Below are 27,880 nucleotides of genomic sequence, written 5' to 3'. Positions count from 1 at the left end.
TTTAAAAAAAAAAAAAAAAAAAAGTAAAGTAAGAGTAAACACAGTTGATTGATAATAAATGGCTTCAGCCAAACACTAACCATGAGTGAAAGAAATGTTTGTGTGTTATCATTCATATTCTCTGAAAAATGGCCAAGAAATCAAATTCTGCTAGGGTATGTAAACTTATGAGCATGACTGTATATACAGTCATGACCAAAAATATTTGCACCCCTGCATTTCTATCAGATAATGCACCACTTCACCCAGAATTTTTTTGCAATTACAAGTGTTTAGGCAGTCTCATTTTTATTTCTTTTGTTTGTATTGGGACGAAACAAAAAAAATGGAGAAACAAAAAAGCCAAATCTGACACATTCCATGCAAAACTCCAAAAATGGACTGGACAAAATTATTGGCACCCTCAATTTAATATTTGGCAGCACACACCTTGGAAAAAATAACTGAAATCAATCGCTTCATGTAACCATCAATGAGTTTCTTACATCTCTCTACTAGAATTTTGGACCACTCGTCTTTCACCAACTGCTCCAGGTCTCTCAGATTGAAAGGGTTCCTTTTCCCAACTTCCGTTTTGAGATCTCTCCACAGATGCTCTATGGGATTAAGATTTGGACTCATTGCTGACCAGTTCAGTACTCTCCAGCGCTTTGTCTTAACCACTTAAGGACCAAGCCACTTTTTGACACTTGTTTACAAGTTAAAATCATTTTTTTGCTAGAAAATGACTTAGAACCCCAAACATTATGTATTTCTTTTTCAGACACCCTAGACCATAAAATGGCAGGCATTGCAATACTTTGTCGCACCGTATTTACGCAGCAGTCTTACAAGCGCATTTTTTGGGGAAAAAACTACTTTTTTGACTTAAAAAAATAAGACAACAGTAACGTTAGCCCATTTTTTCTTTATATGGTGAAAGATAATGTTACGCTGAATAAATTGATACCCAACATGTCATGCTTCAAAATTGCGCCTGCTCGTGGAATGGCGACAAACTTTGACCATTAAAAATCTCCATAGGCGACGTTTAAACATTTCTACAGGTTACCAGTTTTGAGTTACAGAGGAAGTCTAGTGCTAGAAATATTGCTCTCGCTCTAATGATTGCGGCGATACCTCACATGTGTGGTTTGAACGCCACTTTCATATGCGGGCTTCGCTTCTGCGTGTGAGCTCGGCAGGACGGGGTGCTTTAAATTTTTTTATTTTATTCTAAAAAATTTTTGCGGTCACTTTGATTCCTATTACAAGGGATGTAAACATCCCTTGTAATAGAAAAAAAAGCATAACAGGACCTCCTAAATGTGAGATCTGGGGTCAAAAAGACCTCAGATCTCATTTACACTTAAATGCAAAAAAATAAATAAAAAATTCTCCTTTAAGACCATTGGGCGAAAGTGACGTTTTACGTCACTTCTGCCATCCAATGTAATGGAGCCCAGTGGGGGCCATCTTTCCCTCACTCGGCTCCAGGCCTGCTAGGGGAGAGGACGCGAAAGTCTCCACAGCTACCGAAAATACCGGGGTTATGGCAGCTAGGTGCTGCCATAACAATGGTATTTAGCGTCAAAGTACCGACGTACAATGACCATTTCTGGGTGCTTTTTGACGTGTGCTTTGGGTAATTGTCCTGCTGTTAGACCCATGACATCTGACAGAGACCTAACTTTCTGACACTGGGCCCTACGTTGCACCCCAGAATTTTGTTAATCTTCAGATTTCATAATGCCATACACACGGTCAAGAATCCAGTGCCTGAAACAGCAAAGCAACCCCAAAACATTAGTGAAACTCCACCATGTTTGACCTGTATTCTGTTCCCTAAAGGCCTCATTTCTCTTTCTGAAAAGAGTAGAATGATGGGCTTTACCAAAAAACTGTACTTTTGTTTCGCCGGTCCACAGCACATTCTCCCAAAAGGATTTTGGTTTCCTCAGGTAAGCTTTGGCAAACTTCAATCTGGCTTTTTATATTGCTCTGTCAGCAGTGGGTCCTCCTGGGTCTCCTACCATAGCATCCCTTTTCATTCAGAAGGTGACGTATAGTTCAAGCTGACACAGTTGTACCCTGTGCCTGAAGGTCAGCTTGAATTTGTCTGGAAGTTGATCGAGGTACTTTATCCACCATTTCAACAATCCTTCATTGCAATCTTTGATCAATTTCTTCTCTTTTGTCCACGTCCAGGGAGATTAGCTACAGTGCTATGGGCTGTAAACTTGCTGACAATGTTGCACACAGTGGACACAAGAACATTAAGACTTCTGGAGATAGACTTGTAACCTTGAGATTGTCTATGCCTTTCCACAATTTTTGTTCTCAAATCCTCAAACAATTCTTTGCTGCACTCTCTTCTTCATGCTCCGCATGGCACACAGAGACACACAACAGAAAAGTTGAGTCAATTTTTCCAGTGTGATTTCTATATTGTCAGCACCTGTTAATTGATACAGGTTGATACAGTTTAATTACAAAATTACAGGAACATCACAAACTTGGAATTGCAATTATTATTGCAATTGTCTTACAATTTTGAGAAGGTGGCAATAATTTTGTCCAGTCCATTTTTGGATTTTGAGTGGAATGTGTCAGATTTGGTTCTTTGTTTCTCCACTTTTTTGTCTCATACCAATACAAACAAAAGAAATAAACGCAAGAATGCCTAAACATTTGTAATTGCAACGATTTTCTGGGCGAAGTGGTGCATTATCTGACAGAAATGCAGGGGTGCCAATATTTTTGGCCAGGACTGTATGAAAGCGCAGATGTGAGCCTGTTTCTCACAGGACGGTGTGGGAGACAAGACAAGAGGTTAGGGACATGCAGACATCCAGTGGTAATGTAAAATCGACAGGACGTTGGCATGACATTCACAATCCCAGTGAAGGAGCGTGTAGGCAGGCTAACAATGCTCCTATTAGTTGGAAAACACTGGCTTGCTATAGTCAGCCTGCAACACGAAGCAAACTCAACAGTGGGTTTCCTGAAAAGATCGCAACACAATAATCTGGAAAATATTTAAATTTTAAAATATTATTTTCTTGTGGAAAATGTAGTCATTGATGCATTATGCCATGTATTTTCTTTTAAAGTGGTTGTAAACCCAAAACCCCACAAAATCATTTATTCGCAATGTTTAGTAGATAATGTTGTTCTAACCCAACTCACACTGTGTACCTCTCAAAGTCATCTTTATTTGGTTGTAGCCCACAGAAATCTGCCACTCTATGGGTATGGCATAGCAGTAAAGCTTGCAGGGCGGACACCTAACATCACACAATCCCCCTTCCACCTAATCACAGAGCCTCTCTGTGTATTCTCCCAGGTCTCTCCCTCTGTATTCTCCCAGGTCTCTCCCTCTGTATTCTCCCAGGTCTCTCCCCCTGCATTCTCCCAGGTCTCTCCCTCTGCATTCTCCCAGGTCTCTCCCTCTGCATTCTCCCAGGTCTCTCCCTCTGCATTCTCCCAGGTCTCTCCCTCTGCATTTTCCCAGGTCTCCCTTTTTCTGCATTCTCCCAGGTCTCCCTTTTTCTGCATTCTCCCAGGTCTCCCTCTCTCTGCATTCTCCCAGGTCTCTCTCTCTCTCTGCATTCTCCCAGGTCTCTCTCTCTCTGCATTCTCCCAGGTCTCCCTCTCTCCGCATTCTCCCAGGTCTCTCTCTCTCTCCGCATTCTCCCAGGTCTCTCTCTCCGCATTCTCCCAGGTCTCCCTCTCTCCGCATTCTCCCAGGTCTCCCTCTCTCCGCTTTCTCCCAGGTCTCCCTCTCTCCGCATTCTCCCAGGTCTCCCTCTCTCCGCATTCTCCCAGGTCTCCCTCTCTCCGCATTCTCCCAGGTCTCCCTCTCTCCGCATTCTCCCAGGTCTCCCTCTCTCCGCATTCTCCCAGGTCTCCCTCTCTCCGCATTCTCCCAGGTCTCCCTCTCTCCGCATTCTCCCAGGTCTCCCTCTCTCCGCATTCTCCCAGGTCTCCCTCTCTCCGCATTCTCCCAGGTCTCCCTCTCTCCGCATTCTCCCAGGCCTCCCTCTCTCCGCATTCTCCCAGGCCTCCCTCTCTCCGCATTCTCCCAGGCCTCCCTCTCTCCGCATTCTCCCAGGCCTCCCTCTCTGCATTCTCCCAGGTCTCTCTCTCTGCATTCTCCCAGGTCTCCCTCCTCTCTGCATTCTCCCAGGTCTCTCCCTCCGTATTTTCCGAGGTCTCTCCCTTTGTATTCTCCCAGGTCTCTCTCTCTGCATTCTCCGAGGTCTCTCCCTTTGTATTCTCTGAGGTCTCTCCCTTTGTATTCTCCGAGGTCTATCTCTCTGTATTCTCCGATGTATGTCTCTCTGTATTCTCTCTCGCTCTGCTCCGCTCACCCAGTGAGCTTTGTGAAAGTGAAAAGTGAAAGTAAACTCGGCTCCAATCTCAGTCACAGTGAGGTACAGAGCAGCAGCAGCAGACATGCCCCCTTCACATAGGCTCAGGCATGTGTCTAATTACACAGGCTGTCAATCAAAGGAGAAGGGGTGTGGCACCAACATTTTTTTCATGGTGTTGTTTTTTTTGTTTTTTTTAAATCAGGAGAGCAGGGAGGATTACAGATGGCATGCTGTTCTTCTACCTGCTATATTATGCACAAATGATTTGTGCCCTCGTTCTTTATTAGATTTAGTGTTCTGTTTGTATTTCACTTTCTTGGTTTGCAACCACTTTAAATAAGGGTTTACGTACACTTACAAGTGTTACTAAAATCAATGGTATAGCACAGAGTGGCCCTGAACATCCTCTTCCCGGGTTCCCTGCTGGCGCTGTCCACTCCTCCTCTTCAGTGTCTGTCCCACAGCAAGCACTTGCTATGGGGGCAGATGTGCAGGCCTGTTTACGAGCCGGGCTGTGTGTGTCTACAGATACAGAGCCTGGCTCAGCCCCGCCCCCCACTGGATATGATTGACAGCAGCAGGACCTATTGGCTCCATATCCAATGAGGAGAGAGAGAGCAGCATCGCTGCTCTCTGGCACAGCACTTGATTTCGTTTAGGCTCAGGTAAGCATTTGGCCGGGGGGGAAGCTAATCTTTGAAGGTTTTTGTACCTTAATGGAGAGAATGAATTAAGGTTAAAAACCTTTAACCTTGACAACCACTTTAACTTAACCCCCAAAATGACCCTTTCAATTTGAACCTAGCCCCCCCAAGAGTAAACCACAGGCAAATGACTACCACCACCTCAACGAATACCATGACGCCACATCATAAGTACCATTGCGGTGACAATTCACATCCAAAACATTGGTGCCTCCTAAGCCACATACCATGCTGAAATCTCCAAAGCAAAAATAAATTAATTGCGAATACAAGAACAGATAAAAATATACACCAAATATTGGAGGAAATCAGAACCATTTCCAGAGAACAGCATGCTGAGCCTTCCCTGGTTTTAATGCTGCTTCTAGAAATTATGCAATGGAAGCTTCATCTTGGAGGGTAACTGTCCCGACAGGTTTCCCTAAAGATCTCAAAGTTATCACAGCTTCTGAAGCACGAGGAAAGTGTGGGTAGATGCTTTCCGGCGCAGGAAGGAGATGAGGAAGTTACAATTAACTGTGTGATGAGAATAAACCTTCACATTCTATCAGAGTAAAACATTTAGACAACTAAAAAATGACAATGTAGTATAATCCTTTTTGGCTACCTACAAACTATGTATGGCTTCCAATCGTTGATCACTGTTCCCGTAGTAACATACACAACCGTATTTTGACGTAAGCTAAAGATTCTAAATAGAACAGGAACACTGATAGTTCCAAGTCCTGACTATATAAACAAAAGGATGCTGGCCATTTTAATTGGTAATTTTCTCATCATTTCTATTGGTCTGTCCAAAGATGCCATTACGTGTCGCTGGCTGTCAGTGGATGGATTTATCCATTTTTGGTTTTGTCCTCCACTGTTCATATGTGACAGGTCCCCTTTAAAGCAAAGTCCCTATTTGAGATTTCAAATATACACAAAAATGACCAAAATCATTGCATCTCATGCTACATAAAACATATAACTGAAGAACATAAAACTAAGAAAGGTAATAAATAATTTGTAATCTAAACCAGTTTTTTCTGTCAACTCAAACTTGTGAAGCTCTTCCACTATTGTGGGTTCGCTTATGTCGGACAAGGTGTGCATCACGAGTAAACCGCTTTCCACACTCCTGGCACTCATAAGGTTTTTCTCCTGTGTGAGTGGCTTGATGTCTCATGAAGTGGGAATAGAAGGTAAAACTCTTTCCGCATTCCATGCAAATAAAAGACTTCTCCTTGGAGTGGGTCTTCTGGTGTCTGGCCAGTGCCAACTGGGAGCCAAAGCTTTTGTCACACACAGGACAGTTGTAGTTAGTTTGACCAGTGTGGACTTTTAAGTGGTGATTCAGGAGGGCGGGGTATTGGAAGGACTCGCCACACTCACCACAAGTATATGGAGATTCTTTAGCATGGGTACGCTGGTGGCGGGAAAGGTGGGACTTTTTAGTGTAACTTTTGCCACACTGTGAACATGAGTGTGGCCTTTTCCGCCGATGCATTTTGGTGTGACGGCTCAGAAATTCCTGGCTCTCAAAGCACTTTCCACATTCCAGGCAAGAGTATGGTTTATTTCCCGCGTGAATCTTGCGGTGCCTAACCACATGCGCCTTCCGCCTAAAGTACTTTCCGCATTCCGGGCACATGTAAGGTTTCTCTCCAGTATGAGTCCGGTAGTGGTCAACGAGTTGCGAGCGGCTAGGGAATTCTTTTCCGCACTCTGAACAGATGCACTCATTAGCCCCTGCATGGACCTTCAGATGGTATTTTAGAAGGCTCTGGCTGGCAAAGTTCTTGCCACACTCAGGACAAGAGATTGTGGCAATGTGGCTTCCCCAATGCAACTCCAAAAGGGCCTCAAATCGGAATGATTTGCCACATTCAGTGCAGGAGAATGGCTTTTCTCCCATGTGTACTCGTTGGTGTTTCTCTAATTGCGACATCTCATTATAACATTTCCCACATTCTGAACAAGCAAAGCCAACTTTTTCTTCATAGGTTGTATTTTGAGACTCCTCTTGACCATTTGTGTGCACGTGGTTCATGTTATCAGTGTCTTCCACATCAGAATTAGTAGTGTTGGCTTGGTGCACTTTACGATGTTGTTCGAGCACATGCAAAGAGTGAAAACACTTACCACATTCCGGACAGGCAAAGCCAACATTTTCCTCATAATCTGTAGATGCGTTTTGAGATGGTATATCTTCATCGTTGTTGGATACCGAGTTGTCAATGTTACTTACGTGCAGGCTTTCCACATCACATGGTGGGTTAGCTCTGTGTATTTTACGGTGTTGATTGAGGACGTCTAGACGGTGGAAACACTTGGTGCATTCCGGACACGGAAAGAGCTGCTTGTCTCCGTGAATTCGCCGATGACGCAACATATGCGACTTCCTCCTGAATCCCTTTCCACACTCCGAACACACAAACGGTTTTTCGCCCGTGTGAATCCTCCGATGGATCTCAAACTCTGTCTTGCATGAATACTGTTTCCCACATTCGCAGCAGATTAGAGGCTTTTTCTGATGGGACTTGGCATGGTGCATCAAAAGATTACTGTACTTGAAGCACTTGCCACATTCTGAACAACAAAAGGGCTTTTCTGGATTGTCCGTTTCTGGTTGGGCATTGCTGGAATGTGCCAAATAATATTTGTAGGAGACCTCCTCAATGTGTGCTCCCAGGAAAGAAGAAGCAGGAGATAGGCCTTTGTTAGCTAAATCCATTATAACATCATTTTCGCATGCATCTTCAGGTTCTTCCTTGATGTGAGCAGACACATATTGTACATGTGAGTTTCCACTAGTCAGCATGCCATTTGTGTTTGAAACGTTCTCACTGGTGGAGGGGTTTGACAGCTTTTGTACCTGTGAGTAGTGTGCCAATGAAGTAATATCAGAATTTGTTAGTTGCCTTTCTTCATATGAAGCTGCCTCCTGCTTTATGTATGTAGAAGTAAATGAACCATGATTGGACTGAGTAATACTTTCTGTATACAATGCTGGATCGCTTTCTGACCTGTGAGGCAAGTGCTCCATCTGTTCCTCCTCCCTCTGCACTCCAAGGTGTTCCTCATCCCAATCTGCTGGTTCTTCTTTGATCTTAACAGCCATAAAATCCACCTGTGCGAGCTTTTCTCTGACACCAGGTGTAGACATTTCATCGCTATGGACCACAGGCTTACAGATGTCCAAACTGGAAAAATTCTCTGGAACGTAAGATGTGAAGTTGTTAGGAATGGGCTCATAGTCAATCTGATCCGTTGGAATGTGAATGTAAATTTCAGGGAGCTTAAAGCCTTCCGTGGTTGAGGCAGTGGCTGTGACAATGGTGGGTTTTGAGCCGCTTTGGACCACTTTGAAGGAGGTGTTGTGAGGACTGACTGTGATGATGCCTCGGTCTTTGCTGATATACACAGGAACAGAAGCTGGGTGGAACGCTGTAGACTCACTACTGCTCGTTGAGGAGTCTGCTTCAGAGAAATTAAAATAGAAAAAAAAGAGTTAGAGGTTAAACAATCATAGATCAAGATAAAAAGCTAGCAAAATGTTAAAGAAAAAGAGAAATGATCAGCACTATTTTTTTCCTATATGTATACAGTCTTTGTTATTTAAAAAAAAGTTTGTAAAACAGAGTTCCAATACAGTGGGGAAAATAATTATTTGATCCCCTGAAGATTTTGTAAGTTTGCCCACTTTCAAAGAAATGAACGGTTTATAAATGGTTATCATAGGCGTATTTTAAATGATAGTGACAGAATTTCAACCAAAAATCCAGAAAAAAAAAAACACATGATACAAATGTTATAAATTGAGTTGCAGTTCAGTGAGTAAAATAAGTATTTGATCCCCAAGCAAAACATGACATAGTACTTGGTGGAGAAACCCTTGTTGGCAAGTACAGAGGTAAGACATTTCTTGTAGTTGGTCACCAGGTTTGCACACAGCTCAGAAGGGATTTTGGTTCACTACTCTTCTTTACAGATCTTCTCTAAATCCTGAAGGTTTCTTAATCCTGTCTCTTGGCAACTCAACCTTTTCAGCTCCCTCTATAATTTTTCTATAGGATTAAGGTCTGAAGACTGGCTAGACCAGTACATGAACTTAAACTAAATAAAAAAAAAACCTGCAAGACAAAAGGTATAATGAGCTAGTATGCATAGCATACACACAGGAGCCGCCGGTAACGGCGCATTAGCTGAAACAACGGCACGACTGAGCCGTTGCTTCAGTGTGCATGTGCCGATGACGTCGGCACATGCTGATACAGGGGAAATCTCCTAAACCGTGTAGAGATATCCACGGTAGCTACAGTTAAGCCTTATAGGCTTACCTGTAGTGAAAAGTGGTTGTAAAGTGTTTACAACCACTTTAAAGTGCTTCTTCTTAAGCCACTCCTTTGTTGCCTTGGTGCTATGTTTTGCGCCATTGTCATACTGGAAGACCCATCCATGACCCACCTTCAGTGTTCTGGCTGAGGGAAGAAGGTTCTCATCTAAGGTTTTACAATACATGGCCCCATCCATTGGCCCCTCAATGCGGCAAAGTCGGCCTATACCTTTAGCAGAGAAACAGCCCCAAAGCATCATGTTTCCACCTCCGTGCTGGACTGTAGGGATGGTGTTCCAAGGGTCAAAGTCAGCATTTTTCTTCATCCAAACATGGCAAGTCCCCTTCCTCAAGAAAGCACATGTACAGACCAGTCTGAAGTTTGCCAATGAACATCTAAATGATTCAGAGAAAGATTGGGAGAAAGTGCTGTGGTCAGATGAGACCAAAATTGAGCTCTTTGGCATTAACTTGACTCGCCGTGTTTGGAAGAAAAATGCTGACTATGACCCTAAGAACACCATCCCTACAGTCAAGCACGGAGGTGGAAACATTATGCTTTTGGGCTGTTTCTCAGCCAATGGTACAGGCCGACTTTGCCGCATTGAGGGGCCAATGAATAGGGTCATGTGTTGTAAAATCGTGGACGAGAACCTTCTTCCCTCAGCCAGAACACCGAAGATGGGTCGTGGGATGGGTCTTCCAGCACGACAATGACCCAAAGCATACCGCCAAGGCAACAAAAGAGTGGCTCAAGAAGAAGCACATTAAGGTCATGGTGTGGCCTAGCCAGTCTCCAGACCTTAATCCTATAGAAATTTTATGGAGGGAGCTAAAACTTCGAGTTGTTCAAGCGACAGCCAAGAAACCTTAAGGATTTAGAGATCTGTAAAGAAGAGTGGATCAAAATCCCCCCTGAGATGTGTGCAAACCTGGTCACCAACTACAAGAAATGCCTTACCTCCGTGCTTGCCATCAAGGGTTTCTTCACCAAGTACTAAGTCATGGGGATCAAATACTTATTTTACACACTGAACTGCAATTTATAACATTTGCATCATGTGTTTTTTCTGGATTTTGGGTCGATATTCTCTTTCTATCATTATTTAAAATACACCTATGATAAAAATTATAGACCCTTAATGTCTTTGTAAGCGGGCAAATTTAAAAAATCTGCAGGGGATTAAATTATTGTTTTCTCCACTGCAGTTCTAAGGCTTACTTAAAAAGGATAGCACAACAGTAGCAGATTTTAAAATTCCTGACCAACATAAGAAAATTTACAAAATGTGTTGAAGGCCGTTAGAGCAGTGATCTCCAAACTGTAGCCCTTTGCCTTTAACTGACCCTTGGGGGATTATTCTTCCCACTGATATGAGGCATAATTCCTTCCACTGACACCAGTTGGGCACTATTCTTTCCACTGGCACCAAAATTTGGGTTATGTTCCTTACACTGACAACAATGGGGCACAATTCCTTCCAATAATACCAACAATGAGGCACCATTCCTTCCCCTGACATTAACAGTGGGGCATACTTCTTGCCACCGACAATGGGGAACTATTGCTCCCACTGACACCAATATTTGAGCATTATTCTTTTCCACTGAAACCAACATTTGGGCACTATTCCTTCCACTGATACCAACAATGAGGCACTATTCTTTCCACATTAACACCAACAATGGGGCACAATTATTTCCACTAATACCAACAATGGGGCACTATTCCTTCCACTGAAACCATTGAGACATTATTCCTTCCATTGACACCAACCATGGGGCACTTATTCCTTTACTGACTTCAACCATGGGGCACCATTTCTCCCACTGACACCAACAGCCAGGCACTAATCCCCTCAATGACATCAATGATGAGGCACCATTCCTTGCACTCTACCGATGACACCAACGAAGGGGCACTGTATCTCCCACCAATACCCATGAGGAGTCACTATTCTTCCTCCTACTGACCACAGGCGCTATGTAATTGTTTTAGTTCCACTGACCACCCAGCCTAAGGCATTTTCTACTCCCACTGGCCACAGTCCGGCCCCTCTCCCCCCAAAGTCTGAAGAACAGTAAACTGGCCCTTTGTTTAGAAAGTTTGGGGCATCATTTATTTCACATTTCACAATTTCAGTGGGTTCCTTTTTCACCCTCTTACACAGAATTCAAAGCCTTCATAAGGAGGTTCTAGTTTTTGGCCAAACTTGTTGGTTTAACTTTTGGAAGTCCAAGAATGCCGTCTCAGGCGTGAGAACAGCTTAACCAGAGCCAATAAACTTATCAAAAAGAGTTCACTCTTTTACAGTAAAATTAGAAGCAACTCCAGATCCACAACCAACCATTCACACATTTAACCCCTTTCCCGACTGACAAAAAAAGGAAAAATAAATAAATAAATAAATAAAAACCTACGGAAGATTTTACCCCTCTCATGACTAGGGTATTTTTTGCAATTTGGCACTGCGCTACTTTAACTGGTAATTGTGTGGTCATGCAACACTGTACACAAATCAAAATTACATGATCTTTTTCATACAAATAGAGCTTTCTTTTGGAAGCATTTCGTCACCACTGGGTTTTTTTTAGCTTTATTATATAAATGAAAAAAAGACCGAAAATTAAAAAAAAAAAAAAAAGTTTTACTTTCTGCTAGAAACATATCCAATAATAATAAAAATCAAAATTCTTCATAAATTTTGGTCAAAATGTATTCTGCTACATGTCTTTAGTAAAAAAAAAAAAAAAAACATTCCTAATAAGTGTATATGGATTGGTTGGCGTTTGGCATGAAAGTTATAGCGTCTACAAATGATGGTATATATACTGGAATTTTGTATTATTTTTTTTTTCGTAGTAATGGCGGTGATCAGCGACTTATAGTGGGACTGATGCAGTGCAGCGGGCAATCTGGCACTGATGCTGGGGGGGGGGGAACTGACTGACACTGACATCACCAGTGACACTAATACAGTGATCAGTGCTAATACTATATACTGTCATTGTACTAATGACACCGGCTGAGAAGTGGTTAACATCTAGGGACAATCAAAGGGTTAACTGTGTGCCTAACAATGTGTAATATGTGACGATTTTACAAATTGATGTGGCTGATTAAAGAAGGGAGAAAAAAACACCCACTGCTGCTCCATGTAGAGCCCTGTGTTGTTAGTAAACACAGAGCACTGTACTAAAATTCGCTAAGCCGATCAGCAGGTCCCGGTCATAAATAATTGGCCGGGACCTGTTGATCAACTTGTGCTGCACTGAATCACAGTACAGAGAGGGTGGCACGCACGCCCCCTACCTGGAAGTGTCGGATCATGTACATGATCTGGCACGCAGCGGCCGCCCGTTGCCATATATGTGTATGGGGCAGTCTGCAAGTGGATAAACAGATCTAGGAACTTCATTTTAGATCAAAGGCCCCTCTTACCTTCCAAACTAGGCTGTTGTTTCTTCCTACGGCTTTCCACAATGTCCAGCTGCTTCTCAAGGCCATCATGCTCTTCTAAATATTCCCATTCCTGTATATAAAAAGCAGACTGACACCTTTTTGGAAGCTGAGCCACACAATGATATAGTCACCATCTAGACCAGAGGTCTCAAACTGGTGGCCCTCCAGCTGTCGCAAAACTACATGTCCCATCATGCCTCTGCCTGTGGGATTCATGCTTGTAACTGTCAGCCTTGCAATGCCTCATGGGACTTGTATTTTTGCAACAGCTGGAGGGCCACCATTTTGAGACCCCTGATCTAGACACATCCCTTTCATTACTGGATAATGTCCCAGAATTTACTGCACCACTTACCTCTCCTGCAAGCAGCTCAGTGATCTTATTGGTAACTTCGAGGATCTTTTTGATGTTGTTCCCTTGTGACTGAGAGCAAGGTTCCACCAATGGTCTCTGTGTGGTACTACTGTATTTCACGTGGCCTCCGGACTCCTTCACAATGACATAATCCTATATATTGAAATAGATGTCAATTGTAACATTAAACAGGACTACATAGAAGGAAACATTATTTATAAGAAGTCATCCTACTGTTCTGTGCTCCATGTATAGTGGGCTGAAGCCCACTGTTGGCTGATATCATTCAGCCGAATCTTTATCAAGATCCTTTATCAAGATCCCCCAAGATGTCTGAGCGGCAGCTCACTTAGCCTCTCATCATACCGATGAGAGCCTGAGCCAACCGCTCCCGCACTCTCCTCAGCCCAGCACTCTAGTGAGCGTTGGAGGGGCAAAGCTCACTGACAGTCATTAGCTCTCTTCTCACTGAAGACCCAAGAACTGAGCGATCAGCTGTCTTTGATTGCTCAGTTCTCAGCGTAGAGACAGCTGAGAACAGATGCAGCATCGGATTGATGTTGCATCCAACTAGGGAAGTAGTATTCATGTTTTTTTTTTTTTTTTTCAAAACCCGAAACTCTATTGCTTAAAGTAAAAATTTTAAATCAAGCAGCCTAAAAAAAGCAATTTACTCTCTGGCAAACATCAAGTCTGAGCTTCTCTCTCTTCGGCTACTTTCACACTGAGACGGTTTTCAGGCATATTAGCGCCTGAAAACCGCCTCCCATTCATTTCAGTGTGACTTTTTACACTGGGGCGATGCGCTTGCAGGATGTTAGGAAAAGTCCTGCAAGCAGCATCTATGGGGCGGTTTGGGAGAGCTGTATTTAGCACTCCCAAAACGCCCTGCCCATTGAAATGAATCCAAAGCTCCTGAAAAAGAACTTCGGAAGCGCTGCAACACAGGCGCTTTTAACCCCTTCTTCGGCCGTTAGCGGTGGTTAAAAGCATCTCGCTAGCAGCCGAAAAGCACTGCAAAAGCTCTGCTAAAACGAGCAGCGCTTTAGCGCTAATGCTCGGCGACTCCAGTGTGAAAGTAGCCTTCAAGAGTTACATGTAAAGATTCTTCTGTAGGCTGTAATACTTCCAGGCAAGCCGAATCATTGATCCCCTTACTGTGCGCACTGCATAGCCAGGGCCACAGACATCTGACACTAGGTTGTGTTGAATGCACAAGATTTTGTCAGAAGCTTTAACCACTTTAGCTCCTTCATGACCAGGCTATTTTTTGCCATTCATCACTGCGCTACTTTAACTGCCAATCGGGCGGTCATGCAATACTGTACATTTTTATAAAAATGCCATTTTTATCATTTTTTTTCACACAAATAGAGATTTCTTTTGGTGGTATTTGAATACAACTGGGTTTTTAAGTTTTTGCGAAGTAAATAAAAAAAAAGACCAAAATTTAAAAAAAAAACAATTTTCTACTGTCATAAACCATAAATTTAGGCCAAAATGTATTCTGCCACATGTCTTTGAATATACACATATTGGGATTTTTTTTTTTATCATTGGTCTGTGTGAAAGTTAGAATCTACAAGCTATGATATATATATTTGAAAACTGATCAATTCTGATTTACCTTTTTCTTGAGGCCCTAAAATTCTAGGACAATACAAATACCCCGCAAAATAACCTCTTTTTGCAGTCTGAGACATTTAGTAAGAGGCATGGCAAGTTGTAATTTTTTAATCACAATTTTTTTGACAACGAAGATATTTAATAGAAAACATTTTTTCCCCCACACCAGTGCAGTACAGCATTGTCATATGACTGGTGTGGCGGTGATCAGGAACACTGACTGGTAACAGTATGTTAAAAAATATATATTTGTACTATTTATTTTTTTTCATTTTCTTTAACATTTTGTTTAATTTTTTACGATTTTTTTTTTTATTCTGTCATGAGAGTAGTATGGTGTCACCACAGTAACACTGTACTACTCTGGGGGGGGTTCAACTGTTATGAATGGGCTAACCTGATTGGCTACAGCTAATCACATGGTACAGGGCCCTGTGATTGACCCAGGTACCATGCGATAGCTGTGGGCCAGCTACAGCATAAACAATAGCGATCACAGGATCACCGAGCCCCAAATACTGGGATCCGCAATCTGTTGTGTCCAGTGGACACATCGGTCATCGGGAGGGGGCCAGTACTGTGGCGGGTTGGCAAGTGGTTAAAGAGAACCAGGGTCAAATGTATTGCCCTCAAAAAAGGTAAGCATTAACGCCGTTGTCACACAAATATGTGGCCCCACTGCACTGGGCTTTGTGCCCTGGAGCCGGATACTTGCGTATCTCCCTTTGTGCTGGAAACACAACGCATGGCGCGCTCCCAGCACAGAGACCGTGAGCCCCAGGCCCCATACTAACGATCAGGAACCGGAACTCCTGATTCCAGATCGCTGTGATAGCCTCTGATTGATCAGTCACTCTAAACCTGTCCCCATGTTTTCTTTTTCTGTGAATGGAGGAGAGAGATACATTGTATCACTCTCTATCCTTGCACAGAAAAAAAAGTGTGTAAAAAAATTAATTGATTAAACAAAAAAAAAAATTAAAAGTAGTGTGTGTTTGGGTCAAGGTCAGGATCAAACGTCAAGGCAAGTCGAGTTCATGCCAAAGAGTTACATTTTGGTTTCATCTGACCACAGCACTTTCTCTCAATCCTTCTCTGAATCATTTAGATTTTTATTGGCATGACTGCACGCGTGGCTTCTTGAGGAGGGGACTCGCCATGTTTGGAGGAAGAAAAATGCTGACTATGGCCCTAAGAACACCATCCCTACAGTCAAGCACAGAGGTAGAAACATTATGCTTTGGGGCTGTTCCTCTGCTAAAGGTACAGGCCAACTTTTCCACATTGAGGAGCCATGTATTGTAAAATCTTGGATGAGAACCTTCTTCCCTCAGCCAGAACACTGAAGATGGGTCATGGATGGGTCGTTCAACATGACAGTGACCCAAAACATACTGCCAAGGCAACAAAGGAGTGGCTCAAGAAGAAGCACATCAAGGTCATGGAGTGGCCTAGCCAGTCTCCAGACATTAATCTTTTCAAAAATTTATGGAGGGAGCTGAAACTTCGAGTTGCCAAGAGACAGTCAAGAACCCTTAAGGATTTAGAGAAGATCTGTAGAAAGAGTGGACCAAAATCCCTCCTCAGATGTGTGCAAACCTGGTCACAAACTACAAGAAACGTCTTACCTCTGTGCTTGTCAACAAGGGTTTTTCCACCCAGTACTAAGTCATATTTTGCTTGGGGATCAAATACTTATTTTACTCACTGAACTGCAACTCAATTTATAACATTTGTATCATGTGTTTTTTCTGGATTTTTGGTTGACATTCTGTCTCTATCATTTAAAATACACCTATGATAACAATTATAGATCCTTAATTTCTTTGTAGGCGGGCAAACTTACAAAATCTGCAGGGGATCAAATAATTATTTCCCCACTGTAGATCTACAATCAGAATGTATAGTGTTTGGTCAGCTTTAGCCTCTCACCTCTTCTATAAGCAGATACAGTATCTCTAAAACCAGACTCAAGATCCTTTCAGTCATGTTACTCTTCTCCTCATTCATCATCTGGAAGTCTTGAGGAATTTCCAAATGTGGACTTGTGTCCATGTAGTCGCGGGGCTGTGTGGATGGCCGTCAAGATCTTTTAGCTAAAAATACACAGATAAAAAAAAAATATATAAAAAATTTAAAAATTTAAAAAAAAAGTTACCAATACAGTAAAACCTTGGATTGCTAGTAATTATTCGTTCCAGAAACATGCTTGTAATCCAAAGAATTTGTATATCAAAGCAAATTTCCCCATAAGAAATAATGGAAACTCAAATGATTCCTTCCACAACCATTTATTTATAAGTCCTCCAGTTTATAGTCCATATAAAAAGATTATAGCAATGTGATAGGCTGTGTAACCATAAAATGTTCATCAACAAATGGAGGCGTCTACAAGGGGATTAGAAGCAAAATCCAGCAGGAGCTCCAGACTATAAAAGAGAAGAGAGGCGCCTCCAAGTGTAGCAATATGGTTACATTTAATGAAGGTACAACATTTACTCACATGGTTGATGATTAAAAGAGGCACATCTAAGTATGCAGGCATCCCGGGTAAAGCTGTCCACATAGACCATCCCCCGTACCGCTGGTTCTCACCTCTGTCAGTCTGCAATCGTGACCGGGAAGACTACCCTGCAGTAGAGTTATCTGAAAGTGAGGCTTGAAGCCCTCGTTGAGCACCAGTGTGAAAGGGAAGGGGTCTATGTCAGGGGTGTCCAAACTTTTTTCAAAGAGGGCCAGATTTGATGAAGTGAACATGTATGAGGGCCGACCATTTTGCCTGACATTCTTTAAACCATTAAAATTCGGTCTAAGTGTGTTCGTCCGAGCACTAATACACTGCCCAACAAAAATTCCCCTTGCCTTTGTGGTTGTGTGTGGTGAAGAGATGAGCTTGGGTGTGTTATTTGGATCTACCATATTTATGGCCGTATAACACGCACAGGAGTATAATATGCACCTTTATTTTAAGAGGGAAGTTTCAGGAATGCAGCCTGCACAGTGCCCATCAGCAGCCTCACCATTGCAAATTAATGCAGCCTGCACAGACACACACACACACATATACATACAGTATCTCACAAAAGTGAGTACACCCCTCATATTTTTGTAAATATTTTATTATATCTTTTCATGTGGCAACACTGAAGAAATGACACTTTGCTACAATGTAAAGTAGTGAGTGTACAGCTTGTATAACAGTGTAAATTTGCTGTCCCCTCAAAATAACTCAAACCGCTGGCAACAAAAGTGAGTACACCCCTAAGTGAAAATGTCCAAATTGGGCCAAATTAGCCATTTTCCCTCTCCAGTTTTATGTGACTCCGTTTTTACAATGTCTCAGGTGTGAATGGGGAGCAGGTGTGTTAAATTTGGTGTTATCGCTCTCACTCTCTCATACTGGTCACTGGAAGTTCAACATGGCACCTCACAGCAAAGAACTCTCTGAGGATCTGAAAAAAAAGAATTGTTGCTCTACATAAAGAAGGCCTAGGCTATAAGAAGATTTCCAAGACCCTGAAACTGAGCTGCAACACGGTGGTCAAGACCATACAGCAGTTTAACAGCACAGGTTCCACTCAGAACAGGCCTCGCCATGGTCGACCAAGGTAGTTGAGTGCAAGTGCTCAGCGTCATACCCAGAGGTTGTCTTTGGGAAATAGAGGTATGAGTGCTGCCAGCATTGCTGCAGAGGTTGAAGGGGTGGGGGGGTCAGCCTGTCAGTGCTCAGACCATACGCTGCACCCTGCATCAAATTGGTCTGCAAGGCTGTTGTACCAGAAGGAAGCCTCTTCTAAAGATGATGCACAAGGAAGCCCGCAAACAGTTTGCTGAAGACAAGCAGACTAAAGACATGGATTACTGGAACCATGTCCTGTGGTCTGATGAGACCAAGATAAACTTATTTGGTTCAGATGGTATCAAGCGTGTGTGGCGGAAACCAGGTGAGGAGTACAAAGACAAGTGTGTCTTGCCTACAGTCAAGCATGGTGATGGGAGTGTCATGGTCTGGGGCTGCATGAGTGCTGCCGGCACTGGGGAGCTACAGTTCATTGAGGGAACCATGAATGCCAACATGTACTGTGACATACTGAAGCAGAGTATGATCGTCTACCTTTGGAGACTGGGCTGCAGGGCAGTATTCAAACATGATAACGACCCCAAACACACCTCCAAGACAACCACTGCCTTGCTAAAGAAGCTGAGGTTAAAGGTGATGGACTGGCCAACCATGTCTCCAGACCTAAACCCTATTGAGCATCTGTGGGACATCCTCAAATGGAAGGTGGAGGAGCGCAAGGTCTCTAACATCCATCAGCTCCGTGATGTCATCATGGAGGAGTGGAAGAGGACTCCAGTGGCAACCTGTGAAGCTCTGGTGAACTCCATGCCCAAGAGGGTTAAGGCAGTGCTGGAAAATAATGGTGGCCACACAAAATATTGACACTTAGGGCCCAATTTGGATATTTTAACTTAGGGGTGTACTCACTTTTGTTGCCAGCGGTTTAGACATTAATGTGTTGAGTTATTTTGAGGGGACTGCAAATTTACACTGTTATACAAGCTGTACACTCACTACTGTACATTGTAGCAAAATGTCATTTCTTCAGTCTTGCCACATAAAAAAAGATATAATTAAATATTTACAAAAATGTGAGGGGTGTACTCACTTTTGTGAGATACTGTATATATATCCAAATTACCAGTGGGGCCATTTGAAACCAGGACACGGGCTGCAATTGGCCCGCGGGCCAGAATTTGGACATGCCTGGTCTGTGATCAGCTTTACCCTGGATGCCTGCATACTTAGATGTGCCTGTTTTAATCATCAACTATGTGAGTTGCTAAATGTTGTACCTTCATTAAATGTAACCATATTGCTACACTTAGAGGCGCCTCTCTTCTCTTTTATACTCAGTAGTGACATGACATTACTTGTATATATCAAGACATCGCTTGTATATCAAGTCAAAATTTATATAAAAATTTTGCTTGTCTTGCAAAACGCTCCTATACCAAGTTACTCTCAAACCAAGGTTTTACTGTACATGATTATTTTATAGAGCAAAGAGCCAACTTGCTTCCTCTAACATATAGGCACATTCAAAGAGGCAGTGTCAACAGCAACAAAATTGCAGGTAAAAGCACAGAAAGATCAACTATGTAAAATACTTACACTTTCCATAAAGTGTTTTATTCACCTGTGATGCGAGGCTGAAGGAATTAAACCACTCCAGGAAATCAAATAATATTGGAGTGTTACAGTCAGGCATGGCTTACCAGTGGAAGCCCAAGGAAGGGCACTCCCCCCCCCCCCCCGTTCGTCACTTTAACAGATTATATAGACCCACGCTAGCATATTTTTTATATATTTTTTTTATTTCAGTTATTGCACCTTTTAGTGCTTCCCATATTCGCCGCGGGGGGATTACCCATTTAGGGTGCCTCAAACTGTGCCGTCTGGTGCCCTTCCTTGGGCTTCCCACTGTTAAGCCATGCCATAACAACTCCAGTATTATCCGATTTATTGTATCTATGTAAATTGTATCCCTTGTCTTCTTTACTGTTCGTATTATCTGTGACTGCATAATTATAAGACTGTACTTTTCTATAGATGTTTATGGTCGACTCCTCCCGAAGAAGCAACTTTTGTCACGAAACATGTAGAGGATTACGTTTGAACCTACATCTTTACTCCCCATATACCAGTGGGGTTTACCTGTTCTCTTTTTGAATCGCCTGTAACTGTATGCAATAACCACTTTATGTATTGTTGTATTCAATGTCTTTTATTTATGTTCTCTTTTTCAATAAATGTATATTTTTATATTTACCTTGTCTAAATCCCTGGGGACCTAGATAGTCCACAACAATTTTTGTTGTCATGGGGCATTTTTTGGAGTAGCCCCCGACACACCCACTTTTCACTATTCCAAGTTCAAGGATGATGGTGCCCGCCCCTACCTTATTTCCTATTATCTAGATCAGTGTTTCTCAACTCCAGTCCTCAAGGTACCCCAACAGGTCATGTTTTCAGGATTTCCCTCAGATGAAACAGCTGTGGTAATCTCTAAGGCAGTGAAACTGAACAAATCACCTGTGCAAAATAACGGAAAGCCTGAAAACATGACCTGTTGGGGCGCCTTGAGAACTGCAGTTGAGAAACACTAATCTAGATTGAGGCAATACCTTATATCAAACTACAGGAAGTCTAATGGTGCTCGATACAAGTAAAGGTTGATATCTTCCACATCTGCACTCATTGCTTTTAACATAATTACTTACTTTAATTATTATGCGTTTATTGAAATATATGAAAATCTGGTTGACGCATTTTGATTTGAGGCTGCTGTACTATATATGAATTGAGGAACACATTTATATATTATTTTGTTTGATATACAATTTTCAGTTTTATATGATGTAGTTTAGATCACATATAGTTTATTAGGTGTATTTGAGTTTGAACTGACGAAAAAAGTGTCCAAAGTCCAAATGTAAGAAAATCCAGGAGACAAGCCGCACTTCCAAATACGTAAAAAAAAACAGCGATATCCCAAATAACTTGCAGCCACCTTGTCACCTGTGGGTGCAATGCACACTCACCATAGTGTTTTTACCAGAAGGTCAAAAATTGCAGTTTGGTTAATCGGTAGGTCTTTCGGGAGCGGCCTGTGATGTCATTTTCGGTGAGGGTTTTGGGAGAGGATTCCCTGCTGATATGGGTTATGATCATGCTATCCACAATTGCATAATGTGAGTGTGTATGATAGAGATTTTAATAAATAGGTTTTTAATCGATATACTGCACAATGAGCGGATCCTTTTTTTTTTATTTTGAGCTGAAAAACTGTGGAAAGGAACTGTGGGACGACTTATAGACTGGAATCGACATTTAATAAGCAAACTATGGATTGGGATTGAACAGGTGCAAACCGATGTCCTAGTGAAAGGGGCACCATGGTGTTACGATAATCTCCCATCCTATCTAAAAGGTACACCCTTTGATAGGCCCTACAGTATGTACCTGTTCACAGGTGATTGCCAAAACTTCACTCTCGTCACCAGACTCCCCACTGATGCCTATACTTGGGAATCCAAGATTCCCTCCAGGTTTGAGAGACGATCACTTTTCCACCCTACGACAGACTAATTGCTTTCAAGCATCGCATTTTTTACTACCAGACAGATGGCCGTCCATAGCTGTACTAATGGAACCCTGGGGCCCCTTTGGTCTACCATTCTGGAATGCTTTGCAGCTCCATCATTCTCTCCCCGGGGAGGCTCGGTCGACAATTATCCACATTTGAAAAGTACTTTTCGGAGGAGGGGACCTTAACGCAAACAAACACTCTCGAAGATGTATGGTCTACTGATTACCCCCCCCCCCCCCCCCCCCCGGAACAACCATATCTATCTTGGATGGAGAGGTGGGAAGAGCAGATGAACTGTAAGCTCACAACCAGTCAAAGACAAAATATAAATTAGACTTGCGTTTAAGTCATCCATTTGTACCAAGAACCAGGAGACGAATTATAAAATATTGACACGGTGGTATCATACCCCACAAAAACTACATACATTTTATCCCGAAACGCCAGATTGCTGCTGGAGATGCCAGCAGGTGGGAGGTACAATGTTACACATTTTTTGGTCTTGTCCAAAGATAGTACCATATTGGAGGGAAGTACGGAACATTATCCAAACATTTTCTGACTATAAGATACCAAGGGACTCAGCTTTTTTCCTACTGCATGTTAGACTATCCCATCTAAAAAATGAGAAATCTATCCTAATACACTTAGTAAACGCTGCGAAAGCATGTATCCTCCTTAGGTGGAAAAATATGTTACCTTCTACTATTGAATGCTGGCTCCATAAGGTGGAAGAGATTATTAAGATGGAAGATCTTATACTTTTAGCACAAAACAAACAAGAAAAGTATTCGGAGTTATGGAGACAGTGGAATACATTTATCCTCTCTGAAGAAGGTTTGACTTTGCTCAACTCATGAGTGTCGGGTATAGACAATATAATTAGACAGCCTATAACTAGTTATCCATTGCTCATTAGAGCCGCCCTACCTCCCCCCCCCCTTTATTTTTTTAAAAAAATTTTCTTGCTCTTCTGTAATTTAGGAAACGGAAAATGGACAAGGTGATTCCAGGCACAGCTGCTGAGGGTTGTTTTTTTTTTGTTTTTTTTTCTCAGGTCGCTATAAAAACGGCGCTATATTATAGCACAAACAGAAGGTATTATGTACAATTTGATTATTATGTGGATTATTGTTTTACGCTTTCAATGTATTTGTTATGTTACTGTGTATATATGGCTCCGGTGAGAACCTAGATTTGCCTTTTTGTGGTTAAAATAAAATATTTGAGGAGGAGGACTGCAGGGACCAAAAAGTGAATCAGCTTCTACTGATTAAAAAAAAATAAAAAAGTGATTTTTTACCTTAATGGTCAAAACGTTAAGGTGAGCGTGCACCCAGAGGTGACAAGGTGGCTGCAAGTTATTTGGGATATCACTGGTTTTTCACATATTTGGAAGTGTGGATTATCTCCTGGATTTTCTTACATTTGGACTTTGGACACTTTTTTTCTTGGCACTTTATATCAGCATTATATTTATTTGCAGGTGGTCCACATAGATTTGTGCATATACAGTATATCAATTGGTAAATGTTTTGCGTTAAGTTATTATATATGATCACTTAGCACTTTATGATTCATGCTCAGTAACGTTATCAATTGGAGTTTATGAACAGCACAACACTATTTCAATTAATTTGTTACCCCATGTTCATTACCATCACCACAGGATGATGTCTCTCCAACCAATGAAGATCGTCACCCCAGGTCCATTACCTTTACCATAGATGACATTTCTCCAGCCAGTGGAGGTCCTCACCCTATTTCCATGAACATAACCACAGGATGAAATCTTTCTGATTACCCTTATCACCATAGGATGACATCTCTCTAACCAGTGGAGATCCTTCCCCTATATCTATCACCATAGGATGACATCTGGCCGATCAGTAGAGATTCTTACCTTATATCCAATACCATCACCATAGGATGACATCTCTCTGATCAGCGGAGCCCCTTACCCCATATCAATCTCCATCACCACAGGATGGCGTCTCTCCAACCAGCGAGGATCCTCACCCCATATCCATTACTTTTATCATAGAGGATGTCTCACAGACCAGTGGAGGTCCTCACCCCATGATGACATCTCTCCAACCAGTGGGGATCTTTACCCTATATCAATTACCATCAATATAGGATGACATTTGGCTGACTATTGGAGATCCTTACCTTACATTCATTATCATCACCATAGGATGCCGTCTCTCCGATCAGCAGAGATCCTAACCTTATATCCATTACCATAGGATGACATCTCTCTAAGCAGTGGAAATCCCTACGCCATATCCATTACCATAACCCTAGGATGACATCTCTCTAACCAGTGGAAATCCTTACCCCATATCCATAACCATAGGATGACATCTCTGACCAATGTGAATCCTTACCCCATATCCATTACCATCATCATCACCATAGGATGACTTCTCTCCAACCAGTGGAGATCCTTACCCCTTATCAATTACCATCAACATATGATAACATCTCTCCAACCAGTGAAGATCCTCACCCCTTATCCATTATCATAGGATGACATCTCTCTGACAAGTGGAGATCCTGACCCCATATCCATCACCATTGGATAAAATCTCTCCGACCGGTGGAGATCCGGACCCCATGTCCATTGCCATAATAGCACATCTCTCTGACCAGTGGAGATCCTTACCCTATATCAATTACCATCAGCAAAAGATGACATCTCACCAACCAGTGGAGATCTTGACCCCATATCCTCACCATAGGATGACGTCTCTCCGACCAGTGGAAAACCTTACCCCATGTCCATTACCATAAGATGACATCTCTCTGACCAGAAGAGATCATTACCCCATATCCATTACCATACCATAGGATGACGTCTCTCCAACTTGTGGAGATCCATCCTCCATATCCACCACCATAGGATGGCATCTATCAGATACGGGGGAAGTATCTCATCTGGTCAGATAGATTCCATCCTATTGTGATGGATCTCCACAAGTTGGAGAGATGTTATCCTATGGTGATAGTAATGAATATGGGGAAGATAGACACTGGTTGGGGAGATTGCATCCTATGATGATGGATATGGGGGAAGGATCTCCACTGGTCCAATAGATTTCATCCTATGGTGATGGTAATAAATATGGGTGAAGGATCGCCACTGGTTGGGGAAATTTCATCCTATGGTGATGGATATGGGGGAAATCTCCCCAACCAGTGGCGATTCTTTCCCATATTCATTACCATCACCACAGGATAACATCTCTCCAACTTGTGGAGATCCATATCCATTACCATAGGATGACATCTCTCCAACCAGTGAGTATTCTGACCCCATATCCATGTACATCACCATAGGATGATGTCTCTCCGACCAGTGGAAAACCTTACCCCATGTCCATGACCATCATCATAAGATAACATCTCTCCGACCAGCAGAGATCCTTCCCCATATTCATCACCATAACCATGGAATGACATCTCTCCAACTTGTGGAGATCCATCCCCCATTTCCATCACCATCGGGTGGCATCTATCCGACCAGTGGAGATTCCTTCCCCATATTCATTATAAATCACCATAGGATTAAATCTCCCCAACCAGTGGAGATCCTTTCCCCATATTCATTACCATAGTATGAAATCTGACCATTGGAGATCCTTCCCCCATATCCATCACCATAACCATGAGATGACATCTCTCCAACTTGTGGAGATGCATCCCCCATATCCATCACCATAGGAAGGCATCTAACCGACCAGTGGTGATCCATCCCCCATATCCATCACCATTAGGATGAAATCTCTCCAACCAGTGGAGATTCTTCCCCCATATTCATTTCCATCACCATAGGATGAAATCTATCCGACCAGTGGAGATCCATCCCCTATATCCATCACCATAACAATGAGATGACATCTCTCCAACTTGTGGAGATGCATCCCCCATATCCATCACCTCGGAAGGCATCTGACCAACCAGTGGTGATCCTTCCCCCATATCCATCACCATAGGATGAAATCTCTCCAACCAGTGGAGATTCTTCCCCCATATTCATTTCCATCACCATAGGATGAAATCTATCCGACCAGTGGAGATCCATCCCCTATATCCATAACCATGACATGATATCTCTCCAACTTGTGGAGATCCATCCCCCATATCCATCACAATAGGATAGAATCTATCTGACCAGTGGAGATACTTCCCCCATATCCATCACCATAGGATGACATCTCTCCAACCAGTGAGTATTCTGACCCCATATCCATGTACATCACCATAGGATGACGTCTCTCTGACCAGCGGAGATCCTTCCCCCATATCCATCACCATAACCATGAGATGACATCTCTCCAACTTGTGGAGATCCATCCCCCATATCCATCACCATAGGATGAAATCTCTCCAACCAGTGGAGATTCTTCCCCCACATAGATTACATCCTATGGTGATGGTAATCAAACAGACCAGTGGAGATCCATCCCCATATCCATCACCATAGGGTGAAATCTCTCCAACCAGTGGCGATCCCTCCCCCATATCAATTACCATAGAATGAAATCTTTTCAGTGGAGATGCTTCCACTATATCCATCACCATAACCATGAGATGACATCTCTCCAACTTGTGCAGATCCATCACCATAGGATGGCATCTAACGGATCAGTGGTGATCCTTCCCCCATATTCATTATCATCATCATAACCATGAGATGACATCTGCCCAACCATTGGAGATCCTTCCCCCATATCCATCACTATAATATGACATCTGCCCAACCATTGGAGATCCTTCCATCCATATCAATCACCATAGGATGACATCTGCCCAACCATTGGAGATCCCATGTCCTTCACCTATGGCTTCCCTTCTGTAAAGCCTAGACTATGACCTATTCTGGGGTCACCTGAACAATTCTAGCAATTATAAAGGAGCAAATGATGCCCCATGGGGGACCCAAACTCAGCAAATTATAGATTTATATGAAAGTTCTATATACATTTTTTGGGAGATCTATTTCTCTATATATATTTTCATTGCCAGAAATATAATAAATCCAGGTGATTGGATTGGTGGTCTTTGGAAGGTGACAGGCTGAGTGAAGGGAGGAGCTGCCCACCCTGTCTAATACCAGTAAAGGTGATAATATCAGACAGGCCCCCCTATGGGGACACACAATGAAGGTGACCAGAGCCCCTCTCCTCCCTCCAGCGGCTGTCCAGCCCCGGCCCCAGCACTGTGAGCTCTCTCCGTGTACCTGGCCTCCTCCGTTCTCCTCCGCACAAAGGCCCCGACACACAGAGGAGCAGCAGCAGCAGCCCAGCTGCCTCCGGGGATCGCGGGGGATGCCGGGAGACGTAGTTTTATCCGGGGAATCCGGAGCCCCCTGACGTCACATCCTCGTTGCTACGGCGAAGAGACGCTCAGCTCTGCAGGGGGAGGAGCTCGTGGGGGGCAGTGGTGGGAGGACAGGGAGGTCACTGAGCTGCTGCAGGGGTAGAAGAATCAAATATTAATTCTGATAATAATAATAATATATACTATATAAAATGTAATGAATAAATATGTAATTAAGAAGAAATAATCACACAAGTGCCACTGACTACTATACAGGATCAGCCATAACCTTATGGCCACCTGTCCTGTCAGAATACCGCTACCCAGGGGCATTGCTAGATCTACAAAAGATCTGGGGCTACAGCCCATAGCAGTGAAGTAAAGAAAGTCCCCTAGAGAGCCTTCCCTTCTTACAACAGGGTCCTCAGATCCCCCTTCATTACATCAGGGTCCCCAGAGCCCCCTTCAATACATCAAGGTCCCCAGATCCCCTTTCAATACATCAGGGTCCCCAGAGCCCCCTTCAATACATCAGGGTCCCCAGATCCCCTTTCAATACATCAGGGTCCCCAGATCCCCC

General features: G+C 42.9%; 2 protein-coding genes across 4 annotated transcripts; both read right to left on the bottom strand.

Annotated features, from left to right (window-relative positions):
* On the bottom strand, nucleotides 1-6,066 carry LOC141106420 (uncharacterized). 2 transcript variants are annotated; one of them, XM_073597190.1, is made up of 3 exons: nucleotides 4,118-4,439; nucleotides 3,546-3,989; nucleotides 1-3,469 (listed from the first exon to the last, which is right to left on the bottom strand). In XM_073597190.1, exons 1-3 carry the CDS (start codon nucleotides 4,437-4,439, stop codon nucleotides 3,297-3,299), a joined length of 939 nt encoding a protein of 312 aa, XP_073453291.1. In that variant the 3' UTR covers nucleotides 1-3,296. The 2 variants fall into 2 exon arrangements, with proteins under 2 accessions (XP_073453291.1, XP_073453290.1); XM_073597189.1 differs by having other exon boundaries at nucleotides 1-3,989; nucleotides 4,118-6,066.
* On the bottom strand, nucleotides 1-27,351 carry LOC141106418 (uncharacterized). 2 transcript variants are annotated; one of them, XM_073597187.1, is made up of 5 exons: nucleotides 27,221-27,351; nucleotides 16,754-16,917; nucleotides 13,196-13,348; nucleotides 12,820-12,910; nucleotides 1-8,521 (listed from the first exon to the last, which is right to left on the bottom strand). In XM_073597187.1, the coding sequence occupies exons 2-5, from the start codon at nucleotides 16,874-16,876 to the stop codon at nucleotides 6,096-6,098; spliced, it is 2,793 nt and encodes a 930-aa protein (XP_073453288.1). In that variant the 5' UTR covers nucleotides 16,877-16,917; nucleotides 27,221-27,351; the 3' UTR covers nucleotides 1-6,095. The 2 variants fall into 2 exon arrangements, with proteins under 2 accessions (XP_073453288.1, XP_073453289.1); XM_073597188.1 differs by having other exon boundaries at nucleotides 1-8,518.
* Nucleotides 27,352-27,880: the final 529 nt, after the last annotated feature.

The sequence above is a fragment of the Aquarana catesbeiana genome, linkage group LG08, assembly GCF_042186555.1.
Source record: "Aquarana catesbeiana isolate 2022-GZ linkage group LG08, ASM4218655v1, whole genome shotgun sequence".
Classification (NCBI taxonomy): domain Eukaryota; kingdom Metazoa; phylum Chordata; class Amphibia; order Anura; family Ranidae; genus Aquarana; species Aquarana catesbeiana.
The sequence above is the reverse complement of the archived record's forward strand: the minus strand, read 5'-3'. Positions and strand labels throughout refer to the sequence as shown.